Here is a 19,513-nt window from a genome sequence, read left to right as displayed (position 1 = left end):
ACTTGTGAGACACATTCAAATGTAAATAAAAGTTAGAGAGCAACAAGCATGCAAACAGTGTCGGACTGGCCCACTGGGATACCAGGAAAACTCCCGGTGGGCCCAGGGGTCAGTGGGCCTCTTGCTTCTAACCATTTGGCCTATTTCATGATAATTCCCTATTTCTTTATGGAAACAAAGAGGCTTAATAATGGAAGAATATAGTATAGTATGTAGGGAAAAGAGACTAGGAGAATAAAGAGGTTGAGTGAGGAGAGGAGATATAGAAGTGGGCCCTCAGCCTAAGGTTTTCTGGAGGCCCCTGACATCCCAGTCCGACACTGCATGCAAATTGTTCCTGGGGGTGCCAATTATGGGCTGTGATTGACTATTGATAGCCCCTCTGTGGACTGGCAGCCTACAAGAGGCTCTGTTTGGCAGTACAGTTGGTTTTATGCAACCAAAACTTGCCCCAAAGACAGTAATTCAAAAATAAGAATTTGAGGCCACTGGGAGTAACATCCAAGGGGTTGATAAGCAACATGTTGCTCATGAGTCACTGGTTGGGGATCACTAATATAGAGCAATATTAAATAGCAGTGCATCTGATCAAACTCCACCACAAGCTATGTATAAAATATAGACTGTAACTCTAACTATAGCAGCAGATAGAATATTTAATACAATTTTGCTGCACTCTAGTTGCCATGCTGCTTGTTTTATTGATCATGAAAACACTGGCAGATTACAGTAGAGCAATTATTTTATAGTTGCTTCTCTTAAGAAAAAATGTTCTTTTTTAAAAACTAACAATGAAAAAAATATTTAGCTAAAGAGCTTTGGATATCATACTAAATGCTATATTTTAGCAAGTTGTGGTAAAATATAGCATTTAATATATAGAATTTAGAATTTAATCCCACAGTAGATTAAATTCTCCTTAGCAGGAACTAACTCTGGGGCGTTTATTAGAAATCATACTATATCTCTACAAGCTAGAAAAAAAATAAAAATATTAAGGGAAAGGTTAAAATACATCTATTGCTTAGCAAACTATTGTATAATGCCGCACAAATATGTTTTATCTATCAAAATGTCTACTGTAATATATTCCTGTTGAAGCAATTTTCTTTCTTGTGTCATGGGTTCTTCCAATTCTACCAATCAAAGAATTAGCTGATTAAAGTAGTTTTTGACTCTAGTCAGCTTTGACAAAGGGATAGTACAAGCAAAAAAATTGTTTTAAAAATTGTGATTCTGATGGTGGACCTTTGTGACAAGCTGGGTTCTAATATGTGAAGAGATGAACACTAAGGATGTAGCGAACGGCGGAAAAAATGTTCGCGAATATATTCGCGAACTTGCGTCAAAAATGCGAACGGTTCGCGAACGTCGCGAACCCCATAGACTTCAATGGGAAGGCGAATTTTAAAAGCTAGAAAAGACATTTCTGGCCAGAAAAATGATTTTAAAGTTGTTTAAAGGGTGCAACGACCTGGACAGTGGCATGCCAGAGGGGGATCAAGGGCAAAAATGTATCTGAAAAGTACATTGTTGACACAGCGCTGCGTTTTGTGCTGTAAAGGGCAGAAATAACACTACGTCACTCAGGTGATGTTTCTGGACACGGAATGTGAAAAAGCTCACACAGCTAGGTGGCACTTGGTTAAAGACTCGGCAAACAATGCCTGCAAGGGCAACGTATACAGTAGTGGATACGGAATATATTATTGCTGCTGTAAAAACATCACTCAGGTGATGTTTACGGACACGGAATTATTATTGTTATTTAGACAGAATGTGAAAAAGCTCACACAGCTAGGTGGCACTTGCATACCTCCCAACTGTCCCTCTTTTGACCACTCAACCCCCTGTCCCTCTTTTGTACTGGAAAGTCCCTCTTTTCTCTGAACTGAACAGCCAGAAAAAAAACAGTTTCTAACTTAATTAGCTTTTGGCAGAGAGCTCAGAACAGCTAACAGGTGCAAATAAGATACTTTGTAACAATTTTGACTCTGGTTGGTGCTGGTAGTGGTGAACTACTAGGAGGAGCAGCACACCAGTCCCACTCCCCAACACAGCTAGACTAATAGCACTGGGCTCTTATAGTAGCAAAGTAAAAAAACAAAAAATAAAATAAAAGCAGTCCTTACAAGGACTATTGGGTTATTACAGCAGTCAGCAGATGAGATCAGAAGCAGTGCCCACAGCAGCTACATACAGAGCACTGCAGTAGAAGGTAGATTACTAGTCAGCAAAACTAACTAACCTAAACTCACTGTCCCTCAAATCCCTGCAGAGTTCTGTCCCTACAATACAGAGCAGTATCAAGTAGATTACTAGCCAGCAAAGTTACTATCAACTGTCCCTCAAATCACTAAACAGCTCTCTCCCCCTACACTAGCTCTTCCAAGCACACACAGGCAGAATGAAAAAACGCTGCAGGGCTTCAGTTTATATATGGAAGGGGAGTGGTCTAGGGGGTGTGGGGGTGGTCCAGGAGGGAGAGCTTCCTGATTGGCTGCCATGTATCTGCTGCTCTGGGGTGAGAGGGCAAAAATAAGCGCCAGCTAAGGCGAACCCAAATTGGCGAATGTTGCGCGACGTTCGCGAACATTCGGCGGACGCGAACGGTTGATGTTCGCGCGAATTAGTTCGCGGGCGAACAGTCCGCGACATCCCTAATGAACACTAAAGTTGGACAATGGATGACTTGATCACCAGAAGTGGTCTTGTATGATGTATCTAGCTCTAGTAAGTACAGAGAGAGAGTGTGCTGGAATACCAATGTCTCAAGTGTCATTTGTCCCTTTGCCTGTAGCTTGGCCATTTCTGTTATATAAAAACAGAATTTAGGTGGCCTGTGATTATTGCACATTTTTCTATGCAGGAGTGCCAAGAGTTTTGTCCAATTATGGGCCAAAACATTGTTTAGTTGATAACATCCCGAAAGAACTGCATAGCCATGAAACTAAAAGAAGCATAGATAAATACTTACTACGCTGGGCATTCATCTCCACAGGCTGGTATTTCACTTTACTGCCACCAATTCTTTTCAGACGCGCAAAGAAGGTTTGGGATTCCTTGTTACAAGCTCCGGTGGGGGTATCATGTATGTCTGATTCATCAAAGACGCTATCCTCTTCTGGTGGAAAAGCATATGATATTAGAAACCACGGTGAGAGTGATTTTTTTATAGCTCTTTACAAAATTTCTTAAAGGATAAAATCTGTATTCAGCAATAGAAAAGAGCAGAAAAGTTTTACTATCAATTTGTTTCCAAAACTGACAAAGAAACAGCACTCTGAATATAATCACATGTGACTTGTTTTTAATAAACCCTTCTTAGTGGTACCATTTGACTTTACCTGCAATTAAATGGTCATGGCCCCACCATCCATAACCACAGTTACCTAATGTTGAAACTGTGTCTCTCATCCTCTTCTAATAACTCTTATTAACCAAAGAACAAAGTTTGCATTCTGAGCTTTCTATATACTTCACTTTCCCCTTTAGATTCTACTCTCCAGCCTCTCCCTCCACCAATTGATACAATTCTCCTTTTACACCTCTGCTCCATCTAAATGTATATTTATTTGATGTTACCCTGCCTATACTGTGTCCATCTTGTATATCTCCCTTCCATTTTGCCCTGCAAGAACAGGCCTCACTCCTGTCCCTGCAATAATACGCAATTAATTATTTTTCTTATCCTTGCATCATTTTAATAGAAATTCATAGTGATCTTTAGATGGTAAATATGCAAATATTAAACTCATGCTGCTTGTCCAATGCCACTGTGTCTTGTCAACAAATGGTGTACCAGCTGAACAGCCCAGCATATACATATATTGTAAAAAATCTATTAATAATTATAATTAACTTATACTGCTGTCACTTTGGAGTTTTCACTTGTGAAACAAGAGCAAATATGTAATTTGGAAGTTTATGGCCCTGATTTATCCTTGATCAGTAATTCTTAAAACATTACTCATCATTTAAGATGTAACAATTTATTTCAGAATCATTCCAGCACAGAAAATATGAATCTTTACTCCCTGCACCACATTTGCATCAGAATTAAGGAGGGCGAGTATTGAATGCCAACATCCGAAAGAGAATGTATTTGACTGCTCTAAGTAAAATTAACAACGACAGACAAAGTGATATATCTATTTGCTTTAATTATATGCATCAAGTCATTAACAAATTTGTGATTGTCAGGAAATGTTTCCTTACAATCAAGAACCTGTTAATAACTGGTAAAAAGATCAATCTGCTGGGAATGTTTCTGGATTCCCCAGTTTGATATTTAATAATTCTGCCCCTAAATTAAGAAACTAATACAAAATATACATTTTATAGAAACTTAAATGTTAAAATGTTAAAAAAAAATTAAATTATTAATTATTGTTGTTTTGCTTACAGTTAGAATTAACAATAATTCACTAAAAAAAGGTTAGATAACTGATATTATTATTAACAAGTGTTTTTAGAGCTCCAACATATTGTGCAGCACTGAATATCACCTTTCTCTTTTTCACTGTATCTGCTGATATTGCTGTTGTCACTGTAGAGAGGTCCAGCAGTTGCGTGTGGTTTGCAGCTGTGATATTGAGCATTGAGGGTATTGACTGTGATGTGAATCAGATGAAGGACAATCTTGCCCAGGTCAGCTTCTCTGTAGGGATACTGTTAAAAAATATTCCAAGTAACAATTTAACTCTTTTCCCTGTTTATAATGAAATGGTCAACGACTGAAGACTATAACAATACATGTTAATGCACAAGCACTGAAATAATCCCTTTATTATTGTTATGTTTTGGGTAGCCGAGGATGAGTAGAGTATAACAGTGCTTTATTAGAAGGCTCTCATGTAGCCATTACACAACAGTAACTTTCACTTTTAAGCTGTCCAGGAAGTATGCACAGTATGTCTGAACACAGTGACATCTACAGGCCATTTGTATAAACACCACATATTCCCCCTATAGTAGGAAAGCATTTGGACAAATATAATAACAGCAAAAATTAAACAGTATGCATTTTAAAACAATATTATATATTCTTCACATAACAAAGCCCTTGGTCCATGCAGGTAGTTTTCTGATTCTCTAAGTATGCCTTATAGGTTCACTTTCTTCAGGCCTATTGCAGTTGACATCAGGAGTAGGAAAATGTCCTTCATCAAATGGAGCTTCTCCAAAGTCATATCTAACAGGAGCAAGATGACTTGCATTCCATATGCGACCATCAGACAGTTCATATGTGTATGGTCCTCGCTGGCGTCTCACTTCAAGTGGTGTAGTAAATTTCGATTGTCCTTGTTTCAGTATTCTTGGTTTCTTAATTCTGGCTAAAGATCCAGGCTGAAAGTGCACTTCTCTGGCACCACGTTTTCTGTCAGTATAAGTGTTACATTTGGCTTGGTGATGTTTTACAACGTCAGCAGTAGATGATTTTGTAGTCACAGTATTTTGTGGAAGTTTGATGTCTGCAACATGTAACTCAGTGCACATCTGTCTGCCATGTAATAATTCAGCTGGAGATGATTGGGTTGTTGCATGGCGCATTGCTCTGTAGTTATGTAGGAACTCTGTTGTAAATACTTTCCAAGATTTCCCAGTAAGATTTGCCGTCTGTGGTGCTTCAATCAGACTTCTGTTGAATCACTCAATTTCTCAATTTGCTTGTGGGTAATACACTGAAGATTTCCTATGCACAATATTCCTCTCTCTCAGAAAGGATTCAAACTCATATGAGACAAACTGTGGTCCGGTGTCTAATATTAACTCCTTTGGATTACCTTCTCTGCTGAAGACTGTAGACAGAAATGTTATTACTGTAGCTGATGTTATATGAGAAACAAATACAATTTACTGTAATAGTTAGTGATGGGCGAATTTGCACCGTTTCGCTTCCCCGAAAAATTAGCTAAACGGCAAAAAATTTGCGAAACGGTGCCGGCGTCTTGTTTTTGACGCCGACGTCCTTTTTTTGATGCCGGTGTCGTTTTTTTACGCCGGTGTCCGTTTTTTTTGACGCCGGCAAAAAAAAAAAAATTTCGCCAGCGAATTTTCAAATTTATTTGCTGGCGGTGAATTGCGCAAATTCGCCATGAATTCGCCCATCACTAGTAATAGTCTATCAAGGTTATAGTAAATCTACAAGGAGCATCTGCAAAAGGACCCACAATATCAATAGCAAGTTTTTCCCATGCTGAATCAGGGAATGGTACTGGTTTTACATCTGGTCTCATCTTAACTTTGTGTACAAAGTTCTTTGCACAGTCCAGTGAAGTGTTGCTTTGTGGTGAAATTTTAGACACTGGCTGTGTGGCAGGCACTGGTGCTGTAGTAATGAGACCATCAACTAATTGTAGGTTTAATGCAGCAAAGAGATCCCTTCTAAGTATAGCAGTACCCTTATTCACAATGTAAAAGTCACATTTTGCAGTATTTGATTAAAATTGTACAGTCACTGGCAAGCAACCAAGCACAGGGATTGGATCCTTTAAGTAACTGACCAGTTTCAGGGCAGGTGCAACAAGTGGATCTTTTGCAAAGTATTTCAAGAAAATATCCTTTGGTAGTAGTATAGAAACAGCTGAACCTGTATCAAGCATCAGGTTAATGGAGTGTCCCTTGTCAGCAGAAGCAGTACTGACACTGACAGTGCACATAAACTTGTCTGGAATAAATGTACCAGCTTTATCCACACTTAATACTGACATTTGTAGTAGTGACTTCATGAACATCTTTAGCAGAACTACGGCAGATCTTAGCAAAATGTCCAACCTTTTTGTATTTGCGGCACCGTTTAGCTTTTGCAGGACATGTAACAGGATTTGCAGTGTGAACCACAGCGGAAGCAGTATTTTCTATTTGTATTTGCTGTATGGTTTTCCAGTGAATCCCTTTCCTCAGCACTGTATTTTGCCTGTGACTGTGCATTATTAGGCCACAGTGTGGAATTCACAATCTGTACATTCCCTGCAGTTCCCTGAGTTTTAGCCTCTGCCACTGCTGTTTCAATTTGGCTAGCAACTGTAATAGCCTTTGCAAGGGTTAAATCCTGCTCTAGGAGCAGTCTCTCTCTAATGCGAGGTGAGTTTGTTTTTTCGGCTATTTGGTCTCTTAGCATTTCATCTGTTAGATTTCCAAACTCACAGGTAACAACCAGCTCTCTCAAAGCTGCTTCAAATTGTTCTGTGGATTCGCCATTACGCTGTCCACGTTGGCGGAATTTATATCTTTCAGCAACCACATTTACTCTTGGCATGGAAAAGTTCTTTATAGCAGTAAAAGCAGTTTCATAAGTATCATCAGGTAATGGTAATGTATAGAATATACGCTGTCCCTCTGCTCCCAGGCAGTCAATAAGTAAAGCACGATTTCTAGCAGCAGAAATCTCCCCTTGGTCAACAGCAATAATGTAATTTTCAAACATATGGATCCAAGCAGTAAAAGGTATGGTAGGCTCACCAGGGTTTGGAAGAAAAGGTGAAGGCTGCTGCAGAGGTAGAAGAGCCATCTCTTCGTCAATTTGTTATGTTTTGGGTAGCCGAGGATGAGTAGAGTATAACAGTGCTTTATTAGCAGGCTGTCATGCAGCCATTACACAACAGTAACTTTGACTTTTAAGCTGTCCAGGAAGTATGCACAGTATGTCTGAACACAGTGACATCTACAGGTCATTTGTATAAACACCACAATTATTATTCTGATCTATTTATATCTTACACACAAGAGCCATGAATGTCATGTAAAACATCTTAAAAAATGGTGCTTAATGATGTCATGAGTTATAATTAGTATTTAGTGATAACATCTGTGTCACATCATCACTGAAACCTGTGTATTATAAAAAGTAGTGAACAATAATACATTGGAAACTATGAGGATAATATAATTCACCTTGGAGTTCCATGACCTGCATAAAAGAACTCAATCTTGTGCTTTTATACAGTCCTTGGTGACTTGGCAGAGCTCCAGATTAGATATTATTCTGTTAATAATTTTTAATGTCAATTTATAGTTGAACAGTATTGGTGGTTTTCATCCTCAATCATACAGGGGGTAATGTATGAAAGGTCGAGTTTGTGAGGTTTTTTTATACTTTGAATAAACTCACGAGTGTAATGTTTTCTAATTTATGAAAAAACAGAAATGTAATGTTCGAATTGATCGTGTTTTCGCCGGCAAAAACTCAAATCACTCGAATTGATCGAGTTTTCAATCGGACAACCACAGAAAAATACCTGAACATCATGAAGGCTAAAAGCATCTCCAAATGGTTCAAGGGACCTCTGCCATTGACTTCTACATGACCTCAACAGGTTTTAGCTTGAGTATTTTCGTATTCGAGTTATTTCCAGGTTCAGGGTATGATAAATCGTGAAAAATTCTAGTTTTTTTAAAAATCTGTAAGTTTAGCTCATGCCAAGATAAAAATGTTCTGTCTGCATTGCAGACTTGTTGTGACAGTGTGTGGAGATTGCCATTTGTCCATCTTTCTCATTCTTTTACTTGAAAAGACATCCATGCAGTACTATTCTATTAAATTAAGATTTGTACAATATAAATTGCACGGTGACTATTTTGTAACTTGTCCATGAATCTTTACATATCCCCAGTGAAGTACTGTATACTGACCAGCAAGATTAACATTTGTATTTATGTTATGTATTTATGTATGTCAGCTTCAGTGATCATGTAAAAACATGGTTGCAACAGTTGTGATCAACTTGTCCATTCCTATTAGACCACATTTTCTTTAGCATCTGCCTGTTACCTAAGTAATACAGAACACATTAATCAGAGCGTGTATGTTTCTACCATGCTTATTAGATAAAGACATAGTGCTTACCTTATAAAGAATGACAAGCAATGCCTTTAGCCACATTTGTCTAATATGAGGTTTAAGAGACCACAAGGAGCAGCGAGGTGGATGCTGAAAGTAATGACGCAGCTGGGGGCAGGTGCAGTATTTTAGTACTTGCACCACAAGTGGCAGAAGATGTTTTCCGAGGTTAATATTATAATCCATTACCTATATGAAAGAGTGACGGTTTAGATTGTTAACCATTTTTAACAGCATGCCTTAAGCTAAAATAGCACTTACTCTATGTGTGCTGTAAGAATTGCTATGTTCCATTCTACTCAAACATATGTAAATAATTATATAATACACAAAAGCTATGAATATCTTGTAAATTATATCCTTATAAACGGTGAGTTCTGATGTCATCAGTTATAAAGGGTGAGTTCTGATGTCATCAGTTATAAACGGTGAGTTCTGATGTCATTTCTGTCACATGACTCACTGAAACTTGTGTATCATAAAAATAAAGTACCCCCTGTTGCAAAATGTAAGGATATTAGAAGTTACCTCGGAGTTCCATGACCTGTATAAAATATGGTCATGAAACTCCTCTGTAACTTATAATATCCTTATAATACACAAAAGCCATAAATATCCTGTAAATTATATCCTTATATCAGTTATAAACGGTGAGTTCTGAGGTCATTTCTGTCACATGACTCACTGAAACTTGTGAATTATAATAAATAAAGTACCCCCAGTTGCAAAATATGAGGATATTAGGAGTTACCTCGGAGTTTCATGGTCATGAAACTCCTCGGTAACTTCTAATATCCTTATATTTTACAAGAGGGGCTACTTTATTCACTATATAAACTAGTTATGCAAGTGCAGGTACAATTTCCTTTTCAATAATTTCTAATTTAAAATTCAACAGTGTCAACATCAATAATATCTTGACATATTGGTGTTTCTGCTTAAAAACGCAAATACTGGCATTGTGTGGCATATGTTTGCAGATGATACTAAATTGTGCAGAACTATACGTTCCATGCAGGATGCTGCCACTTTGCAAAGTGATCTGTCTAAACTGGAAAACTGGGCAGCAAACTGGAAAATGAGGTTCAATGTTGATAAATGCAAGGTTATGCACTTTGGCAAAAATAATATAAATGCAAGTTATACACTAAATGGCAATGTGTTGGGAGTTTCCTTAAATGAAAAGGATCTAGGGGTCTTTGTAGATAACACGTTGTCTAATTCTGGGCAGTGTCATTCTGTGGCTACTAAAGCAAATAAAGTTCTGTCTTGCATAAAAAAGGGCATTAACTCAAGGGATGAAAACATAATTATGCCTCTTTATAGGTCCCTGGTAAGGCCTCATCTGGAGTATGCAGTTCAGTTTTGGACACCAGTCCTTAAGAGGGATATAAATGAGCTGGAGAGAGTGCAGAGACGTGCAACTAAATTGGTTAGAGGGACGGAAGACTTAAATTATGAGGGTAGACTGTCAAGGTTGGGGTTGTTTTCTCTGGAAAAAAGGCGCTTGCGAGGGGACATGATTACACTTTACAAGTACAGAGGACATTATAGACAAATGGCAGGGGACCTTTTTACCCATAAAGTGGATCACCGTACCAGAGGCCACCCCTTTAGACTAGAAGAAAAGAACTTTCATTTGAAGCAACGTAGGGGGTTCTTCACAGTCAGGACAGTGAGGTTGTGGAATGCACTGCCGGGTGATGTTGTGATGGCTGATTCAGTTAATGCCTTTAAAAATGGCTTGGATGATTTTTTGGACAGACATAATATCAAAGGCTATTGTGATACTAAACTCTATAGTTAATATAGGTATGGGTATATAGAATTTTAATTAAAAGTAGGGAGGGGTGTGTGTATGGATGCTGGGTTTTCATTTGGAGGGGTTGAACTTGATGGACTTTGTCTTTTTTCAACCCAATTTAACTATGTAACTATGTAACTATGTTGGCTTGCAAGAGCCCCTTGGGAATTGCTATAATATGCGGTTTTAAAAACGTAACGTAAAAATGTCCCGTTTGACCTCGCCATAAGTGAGAGAGCAGTAACTATTGGTTGATTTGCCAAGATAAGTCCAGTGTCATTGATATACTAACATGTATTTATAAAGGCCTAACCCCTATGTTCTGTTATCTTTGGGAGGCTGCTCTAGTGCTTAAGATCCACATCTTCAGCACTGACACAGCCTCTCAGAGATGTTTTTAGAAACTGTAGGCTAATAACATTTCTAGGAATTTATGCCAGTGCCAGTGGAATATTGCAGAATTATAAGCTTGCTTTCTTCTTGAAACAATAGATTCCCATACAGTCTGTCCTATTGAACTCAACTATTTGTCTGATCTATGACACTAATTATGATGAGGCTGGAATGTGGTGGACATTCACACCATATGACTCCTTGTGTTGCACCAGGGTTTGGACCCTCTACCATTAACTAGGTGGCTTCCCAGGGCTCCCAGCCCCTAGGACCTCTGTATAGCAGCACAGGCTGCATAAATCCTACAGTATGTCCATCCCTGTACATAAACTAGCCTAGGTGAGCTTGCACAACTCCCTCATACCTGGGCAACTCCTGCAATGAAAGCATTGAAGCAAGTTGATGTACGCATCTTCTGTGGTGCAATTGTGAAGTAGCCTTCCTGTTGGTCAAACCCAAGAAGAACATATAGATGGCGTTTCACAGTGTTGAAGGCTTTGGCACTACTGATATCAGCCTCTGCGCTGCTCTTGTCTTTTGCCATAAATTTCATTAATACAATAATTAGCTGGTGAACAGTCTGGTGGTCAATTCCAGCATCCTCTGGCAGTGGATCCTTGATGATATTGTCATTTTCCGGAGACTGTTGTGCTATCATTCCCAAACATCCAAAAAAGATTTTAGTTATTTTTAATGTTGTTTCAAAAAATATTTATAGACCTAACATGGCAGCTATGGACTATTTGTATATATCACCTAGTCTCACACAGTACAGAAACTTAAAAATACTTGTAAATTGAAGGGAAAAATACACTAGCCTAAGCAAGAAAGCACAAAATGCTAGTAACTGCTGCCATCATAAAAAAAAGTTTAAACAAGGAGTATTATATATTTAATATAAATGTAATAAAACAAACATGCTATAAAAAATATGTAGCATATGCTTTTATAAAAGAGTTTTTTGTCAAAAGAGCCAATATACAAATCAAACATTATTTTCTCTTTAACTGGTCTGCTGGGCTTTTTTGAAAACAACAAGAGACCTCTGAAATAAAGTTCTTGTTGGCCATCCAAATCAAAACTAAAATAAAATAAAATTTTTATGGGTCGCACCTTGTGTTTGTTCTGCTGTTCCCCCAAGAGCTGGTGCCGACTGTTCATGTCTTGTCAGCCTGACCGCTACAGACAGAATGAAAGCAATAAATATAAAAAAAACAAACAAATACAACTGTGTTTTCATTGCATGTTCATATAAGATATGGCAATATAAAGATTGGAACGCATATGGGGTATTGCCTTTCCTGGGGTGCTAGAGAGTCAGCTATAAACAAGGGTTGATTTTCATGCTTTGGAAACACAAACCTAAACTAAATTTGATACTTGATGTACTTTATAGGGATTTGCATTGGGTCCCTTAAGACTGGTATAGTTACATGGCCACTTTAGTCAGCTATAAAACAAAATTTGTCCATTGGCTGTCCTACAAATTTGGTAGACTGCATGGATATTTCAGAAAGCCTTTGAAGATAAACAGTGTAATACATACTCTACCACTTGATTTTAATTCACACCTGAGTTAGTAAACAATTTCACATGTTTTAAGCTATGACAAAATTTGGATGTCTTTTTTAATACATGCAAAAAATTATTTTTAGATTATTGTGGACACATTCTAGGAACACACACTTCCTAAACATATGTGTGCACTTCCATTAATATTGAAGATAGGAATGGAAATGAAATATGGACTATTCATTACTGACTGAGGCATGTTTTGCTATACTATCATAAATTACTTAACGGATTTTGGTGCTCAGTGTTTCTGGTAGGGATAAAGCTCTCTTCGATTCTCCAGGTCCCTTGACGCTGTCCCGTAGCGAGCGTACACTCTTCTGCCGATTACGAGCAAACCGTGCTCTCTTGATCTTCCAAATTGCAGCGTCACTGAGGTTGGCCACATTGGTCCTCACAGCAGTGATTGCTAATTATAATATACAATTTATGCTTCAAACAAAATACACAATTCATTTAAAATATCATGTAAAAAAAATATATCAGTGATGTAGGAAAGCCTGGTTTAAACATTCTATTGCAGAGGTGGTAGGTCTTGACCTTCTAGTAGATCTTATGCTGTTGGATGTTAGACAAGGCCCACAAATAACCCCACTAGATCACCCAATTTTTACATAAAATGGGATGTAAACAATTGGTATTGTATATTTATATTGGTAATTCATATTTATTTATCAATAATTGATTATTAATTATGAAGATTAGATGACTTCCACTAGAAACACCCACTAGTACATGCTTGGACACATCCGCTGATAGAAAAATATATTTTTTAATATGTGTGTAAAACAGAAAATTAGAACACTAGAATATTTTAGTAACAAGTTGCATTACATACTTTGTAAGCTTCTTTAGTAAAAGTACCAAATGCATTGATGTCTGAAGGAGGGATGGAAAAAGTGCATAAATGTTGAAAACTTCCACTACTTTTTCATAAACAATTTCATTAGTAGTTTTATCACTTACTGGTAGGAAATGGGAATTCTTTGTTGCAATCCAAATGGAGCTGAGCTTCCAAGGAGAGTGTGTCAAACCTATTGACAAAGAATTCCCAGCTCAGAGCGGGAATGTCCTGCTTCAAGAAGTGAAGCAACAGGAGTTTGCTAAGGATTGTTGGCCTGTCTTTCACAACAGTATCAAACTGAAAGTCAAGGCAAAGGCACAAACCCTAAAGGAACAAAAGAGAGACAAGTAAGAATATTAAGCAAAATTCTTTGGACACGAGGACAGTTCATAATATATGAACCAGAAATATCCAACAAAGGGATTGACATCAACATGGTCAGCATCATAACACTTTTATTTAATTTTAAGCAGTGATATGTGCTCCAGTTTCTTCTAGTTAATGGCTAGAAGATGTTTAGTAACAAATACAAATGCAAGGTATTTTGTCACCAAACAACCAAGCCTTACCTGTAATGCTGGTCTTTTGATGGTGTCCAGAAGAAGCCCTGCTCTTGTAGCAACTGCAGGATTCACATCTTCTACAGCAGTCAGAAAACAGCAGAAGGCATGAGCCAAAGAATACTTCAGCAAATGGTTCTTTGTGACTGAGTGAATATCCAGAAATCTGCATAAGACAGCTACTTTCTCCACTAAAACAATAAAAGCAAGATGTGATCAAAATGACAGCAAAATTTCCTTCTTGCCACTCCTTGCATTATGATGTTGGAGAAGTCTACATGCAACAAGAACAGGATCAAAGAGGGAATGTACCTGCTTCAAACCGCATTTTCCAGTCTTTGCTGTTAAAGTTGCTGTTTATTATAGTCCAGAAAATGTCTGCCCCATGTGGTAGTGAGAGAGCATGGAGAAGCAGTGGGGCACCCAGTGAAGAGAGCTGAGAGAACTCAGATTTTAGAACTCGCCATAAACTACAGATAACAAAGAAAGGTATTGGTGAACCGCGCTGCCAGTGCCATCATAAACACTGAGGTAGAAAAATCATTAAAATATTATTAACATATAGTTAGTATAATATTCCAGTCAGTGTATGACAGACTAGCTTTGCTCTCTGATGCCCTGCTCTATAAATATATCTGTTTTCTTTTGTACATTGTAGGTATTCACTCATCCAAGTGTAGCTTGTGTGGGGAGCAGAAAAGGCTCAGCAAGTTTATTTTGACTATTACAAAGCAGCCCACTTACGCCTGTGGATCCAGATGTTTGTACATCAGCAGGGGACAGTTTATGTTCTACTAGTAGATCTAGACATTACCATTAGGTTTGTTTTACTTCATCATGAAGCTAAAAGGCAGGTGTGTTTTGTAATTAGGGGCAACCAGATCCTTTAAAAGGCAATGACAAATGGGACAAGAGAGGAGAAATTACCTTGAAATCAGCATGTGCTCTTGAATATATGCTAAAAATGCCAGGTGGTCTTTCTTAGCAATATACAGACATTCCCCATGCAGACAGAGGATCTTGAGACAAGCCAGCATATTAAAGAGAATATCAGGTTCATCAAACTTTGACATTTCCTAAAATAACAAACAATAGCTTCATGAGTGCCTTCTTCCAGTTTTTTTAATTACTTTCCTGCTTGGACTCCTCTCTCTCCCATAGTTTACAACTGTTTATAGAGGTGTGACTTTTTAAGTACTAACAGAACCTGAGGAAATATATTATTGAGAAAGTGCCACTTAATGTGAAATATAAACATAGAACCGAAGGCCAAGGGGCCGATTTATGATTGCTTGAGCCTTTTGGCTTTTAGGTAAACTTTTTCTTATTTAAGAAAGCCCATTTGGGAAACAGCTCAACTAAAACCTTGTTTGGTGTTCCTTAACTCATGTGGGGTTTCCTTGCGGCTTGAGCAATCATAAATTGGCCCCTAAATATTTTTATACTGAACTGGGAAATTTGTTCTGCTATTTGTATATTTGTATGTACAGGTATGTGACCTGTTATCCAGAATGCTCAGGACCAGGGTTATATTTTGCGATAACTGATCTGTAATTTGGATCTCCATATCTTAAGTCTGCTAAAAAATCATGTAAATATGAAATAAACACAATAAAATGGATTTGCTTCCAATAAGGATTAATAATTCCTTAATCTGAATCAAGTACAAGGTACTCTTTTATTATTACAGAGAAAACGGAAATCATTTTTACAAATTTGGATTTATAAAATGGAGTCTTTGGGATAATAATTCCATAATTTGGAGCTTTCTGGATAACGGGTTCCCAGATAACGTATCCCAAACCTGTACCAAACATGTGTAGTATGTATATGTGTATAGATATATGTTAATCATGACTCTGGTATACTATTTGGTTATAATTACGGTGCAAGCAATGTATACTGTATTAGATGAACTGTACCTGCAAAATGGTGTATATCAGCTTCAGCGTCACAGGGAGCTGCTGATAACAGAACTTTCGATCTGTATCATTCTTGACTGCTGCTGAAAAATCAAATATGCTGCTGGTTATCTCTGCATCTAAGTAAGTATCTATAGAGAGAACTCCTATAGTGCCAAGAGCAATAGTTCCCAATCTGTAGCAGAGCTTGCAGGGGGCCCAGATGGAATGTTGGTTAAGGTGAAATTTGGGGGAAATGTCGGTTTACTCAACAACATAATCCTGGAAGACCAGGTTGAATTATTCTGTGGTTTGGCGGTGAACAACTTCCTGCTCTAAAAATTAGCACTGTTACTAAATGTCTCAAATACATATAACCTTATTATTATCACATAATTATCACATTGTCCTGAGAGGTATATATAAGTTTATAACTGTAAGCTCTTCCACGGAAAAACATCCAGTGTCGGACTGGGATGCCAGGGGCCCACACATAAAACCTTAGGCTGAGGGCCTTCTTTCCAAAATATTATACTTCTTATCTTCACTCAATCTCTTTATTCTCATAGTCTTTCTCTATATACTATACTCTTTTCTTCCATTATTAAACCTCTTTGTTCCCATAAAGAAATAGGAAATAACCATGAAATAGGCCAAATGGTTAGAAGCAAGAGGCCCACTGACACCTGAGCCTTCAAAGAAAAATATACCCTCCCCCCTGATTATTAACTTTTATTAAGCAGTGTAAGAAAATAAATTAGTGTGCAACACAATCTTTTATTTCTGCACATGTGTATATATTAGGATATGTATGTATGAAGTTTCTATTTGTAATTTTAAAAAAGATTGTAAGCTCCATTTGAGATTGGCAAACTTACTTGTGGCTACAGGGTCTGTTGATTCAGTGTGGTTCCCTGGATTATCACCATGCTTGTTTGCTGGATTGTCCTCCTCTCCCTCTGTTGCAATAATAAAATCAGCTCTGGAAAACAGCAAACTCTCTTCTAGGCTGTCAGTGGGCTCCTGAAAAAGAGCTTTTATGAATGAGCAAATTGCAGTATAAACATAGTCCCTGAGAAAAGAATTCTGAGAAAAGATTTAGTGAAGGTGTGTAGGCAAAACAAAATATCTTCCATAAACGCGATTTGCTTGGTACATTATCACAACAAATTGTAAAGTTGTGGAGTTGTTGTAGTATTATTTGGATCATGCATTTCCCAGGCACAAGTTTAGCTTTATCCACTTATTGTTACTGATGTCAAAAACCATAATTGGTGTGTATAATGCTCATCTAAAAGGGTAAACATGAAAAGTGTTAGGAATCTATTTATGAGTTGGACCTTGGAGTCATTGGCTTCCAAAAACAAGCTTCAAAGTGATATTCAGCAGGGTTTTTTCAATGTGCTTCCTCCTGTTCATATTCTTTATTGGCAGTTCCATCAATTTATGTGCTAATACAGGGATAATTTGTCACAGGGATTGAGAGTTTGCTGAACCACCAAAATTCAATGTCTAGTCGGCACGCTAGAGATGCGAACAATCAATCACATTCATCTTATTCGTTCTGAGGGTATATCCAGGGCTCAGACACAGCTCACATATTAGCAATCCTGCTGAGCTGTTCTGTAAACTGGAATATCCCTGCAACCAAACAGTATACCTCATTTTTCACAATGACAGCACATGGGTAATGGATTTCAAAGAGGAGATACATTGTATGAAAGGAGATATATTTCTAAGGCTTTGTGTATTCCTGTAGGGCAAAACACATCTGTCTTTTGGGGGATTCCTAAGTGACTCTAGCTATTTAATAACTGTGTTTAAGGGTTACCTATTCCTCAATACCGCAGGCTTTTTTTAAATTCTTTTTGGGCTACATATTCCTTTAGTGCCTCTTTGAATGTGTAATTGCTTTGTTTTGGGAATTATAAATGATTAGAACACTACCTTTGGTTAGGGATGGCTTTACCTGAGGAAGGGAGCACCTCTTCCCTTAAACGTGTGCACTTCTCTAATCATTATGCACATGCTCTAACTACAGAGGAAGCAGACCATGCGGCTGCAGGGGGGCCCAGGAGGTAAAGGGACCCCATAAGGCCCAAATAATGCTTAATTTCAACATCTATTAGTAAAACAGGACAACCTCTGAATATGTTGGGGGTATTGATGGACGAATAAATTAACCAGACACTAATTTGCGCTGAATTTCTGAAATTCACCGCAAGCAAATGAAAAAAAAAAAATAAAAAAAAAATTGACATGCGTCAAAATTGGTGCGCATCAAAATTATTCAGACACCCATTAACTTTAATACATTTGGACCAAATAGTCACATGTATAAAAATTATCGCTTGTGTCAAATTTATTTTGATGCCCCTTTGACTTCAATGTGTTTCGCAAATTTTTCGCTGTTTCATGAATTTCACGGTTAATTCACAAATAAAACTGCACAGATTCACCCATGACTAATTGGGCCCTAAAATGAATTTGCTGTGGGCCCAGTAACATCTAGTTATGCCACTGGCTCTTACCAGTCTCCTTTTCATCAGTTGGTGGTGAGAGCAGTACAAATTTGCTTATTACATGTGAATCACAAATCAGGCTTTGACAGTTGCATGACAAAATGCATTTTTTAATTTCTGCCTTGTACTCACAACAAGCCGGATCTCTTCCTTAGGAGCCAGCCGCTCAAGCAGCTCACAAGCCATCTGATAACATAAGATGCTGGACTGACAGAGACTGCATTCAACTGCTTTCTCATCCTTTTGGCAAGTATGGGAACCACCCCATGGGGCCTGTAATACGTTGTTTATAATGGAAATAATATCCTTTGACAGGCTGTTCTCTAAGCCCAAAGTGATTCCATCATCCTGTAATTCCATCTAAAAATAAAAATAGCCCAGTCTGTATTTAAAAACAGTCACATTCTCCTTAACATTCCCCAACTTCTTCTGTAATATACTTACTTGTTTTTTTTGCTTTGCTACAGCAGTTGCCTAACTAACTGGGTGAAGATTACTGGACTTACTCTAGAGGTGGAACTGAAGTGACAGCAGACCAAGAGGCTACTAGGGATTTGGTAGTATTTGGTAGCAGGAGGTTTGCCTAACATGCAGTTTCAATATATATGAAGCTGGTCATCTTGCCTTACATGTAGGGACTGAGCACTAAATGGATTTTGTTTTGGGCTCAGTAATTTCTATTTACCCAACAGTCCTTCTCCTTAAAGGAACAGTAACGTCAAAAAATAAAAGTGTTTTAAAGTAATTAAAATATAATGCAGTGTTGCGCTGCACTGGTAAAACTGCTGTGTTCACTTAAGAAACACTACTATTGTTTATATAAATGAGATGCTGTGTAGCAATGGGGGCAGCCATTCAAAATGAGAAAAGGCTCAGGTTACACAGCAGATCGCAAATAAGCTCTGTCTGTCTAATGGTGTTATCTGTTATCCATTAGTTAACCTGTGCCATATAGCCGTTTTTCAATTTCCACCATTGCTCCAGAGCAGCTTGTTTATATGAATTATAGTAGTGTTTCTGAAGCAAACACATCAGTTTTACTAGTGCAGGGCAACACTACCTGATATTTTCATTA

General features: G+C 37.8%; 1 protein-coding gene across 4 annotated transcripts in view; it reads right to left on the bottom strand.

Moving 5' to 3' along the window:
* Positions 1–19,513, bottom strand: part of unc79.L (unc-79 homolog, NALCN channel complex subunit L homeolog) — a 94,234-nt gene that overhangs the window by 33,749 nt on the left and 40,972 nt on the right. For 2 of the 4 annotated variants that reach the window (XM_018230447.2, XM_018230448.2), the window contains exons 19-31: positions 18,571–18,798; positions 16,795–16,939; positions 15,938–16,020; positions 14,943–15,091; positions 14,328–14,485; positions 14,025–14,206; positions 13,578–13,779; positions 12,841–13,020; positions 12,153–12,218; positions 11,404–11,690; positions 8,849–9,031; positions 4,509–4,671; positions 2,978–3,124 (exon numbers count right to left, since the gene is read on the bottom strand). In XM_018230447.2, the coding sequence (XP_018085936.2) occupies positions 2,978–3,124; positions 4,509–4,671; positions 8,849–9,031; positions 11,404–11,690; positions 12,153–12,218; positions 12,841–13,020; positions 13,578–13,779; positions 14,025–14,206; positions 14,328–14,485; positions 14,943–15,091; positions 15,938–16,020; positions 16,795–16,939; positions 18,571–18,798 (2,173 nt within the window). The remainder of the gene's footprint in view (positions 1–2,977; positions 3,125–4,508; positions 4,672–8,848; positions 9,032–11,403; positions 11,691–12,152; positions 12,219–12,840; positions 13,021–13,577; positions 13,780–14,024; positions 14,207–14,327; positions 14,486–14,942; positions 15,092–15,937; positions 16,021–16,794; positions 16,940–18,570; positions 18,799–19,513) is intronic. The other 2 variants (XM_041573020.1, XM_041573019.1) reach the window with 2 other exon arrangements.

Source organism: Xenopus laevis, chromosome 8L (genome assembly GCF_017654675.1).
Source record: "Xenopus laevis strain J_2021 chromosome 8L, Xenopus_laevis_v10.1, whole genome shotgun sequence".
NCBI classification, from domain to species: Eukaryota; Metazoa; Chordata; class Amphibia; order Anura; family Pipidae; genus Xenopus; species Xenopus laevis.
Note: the sequence above shows the minus strand (reverse complement) of the source record. Positions and strands in the feature narration are given on the sequence as shown.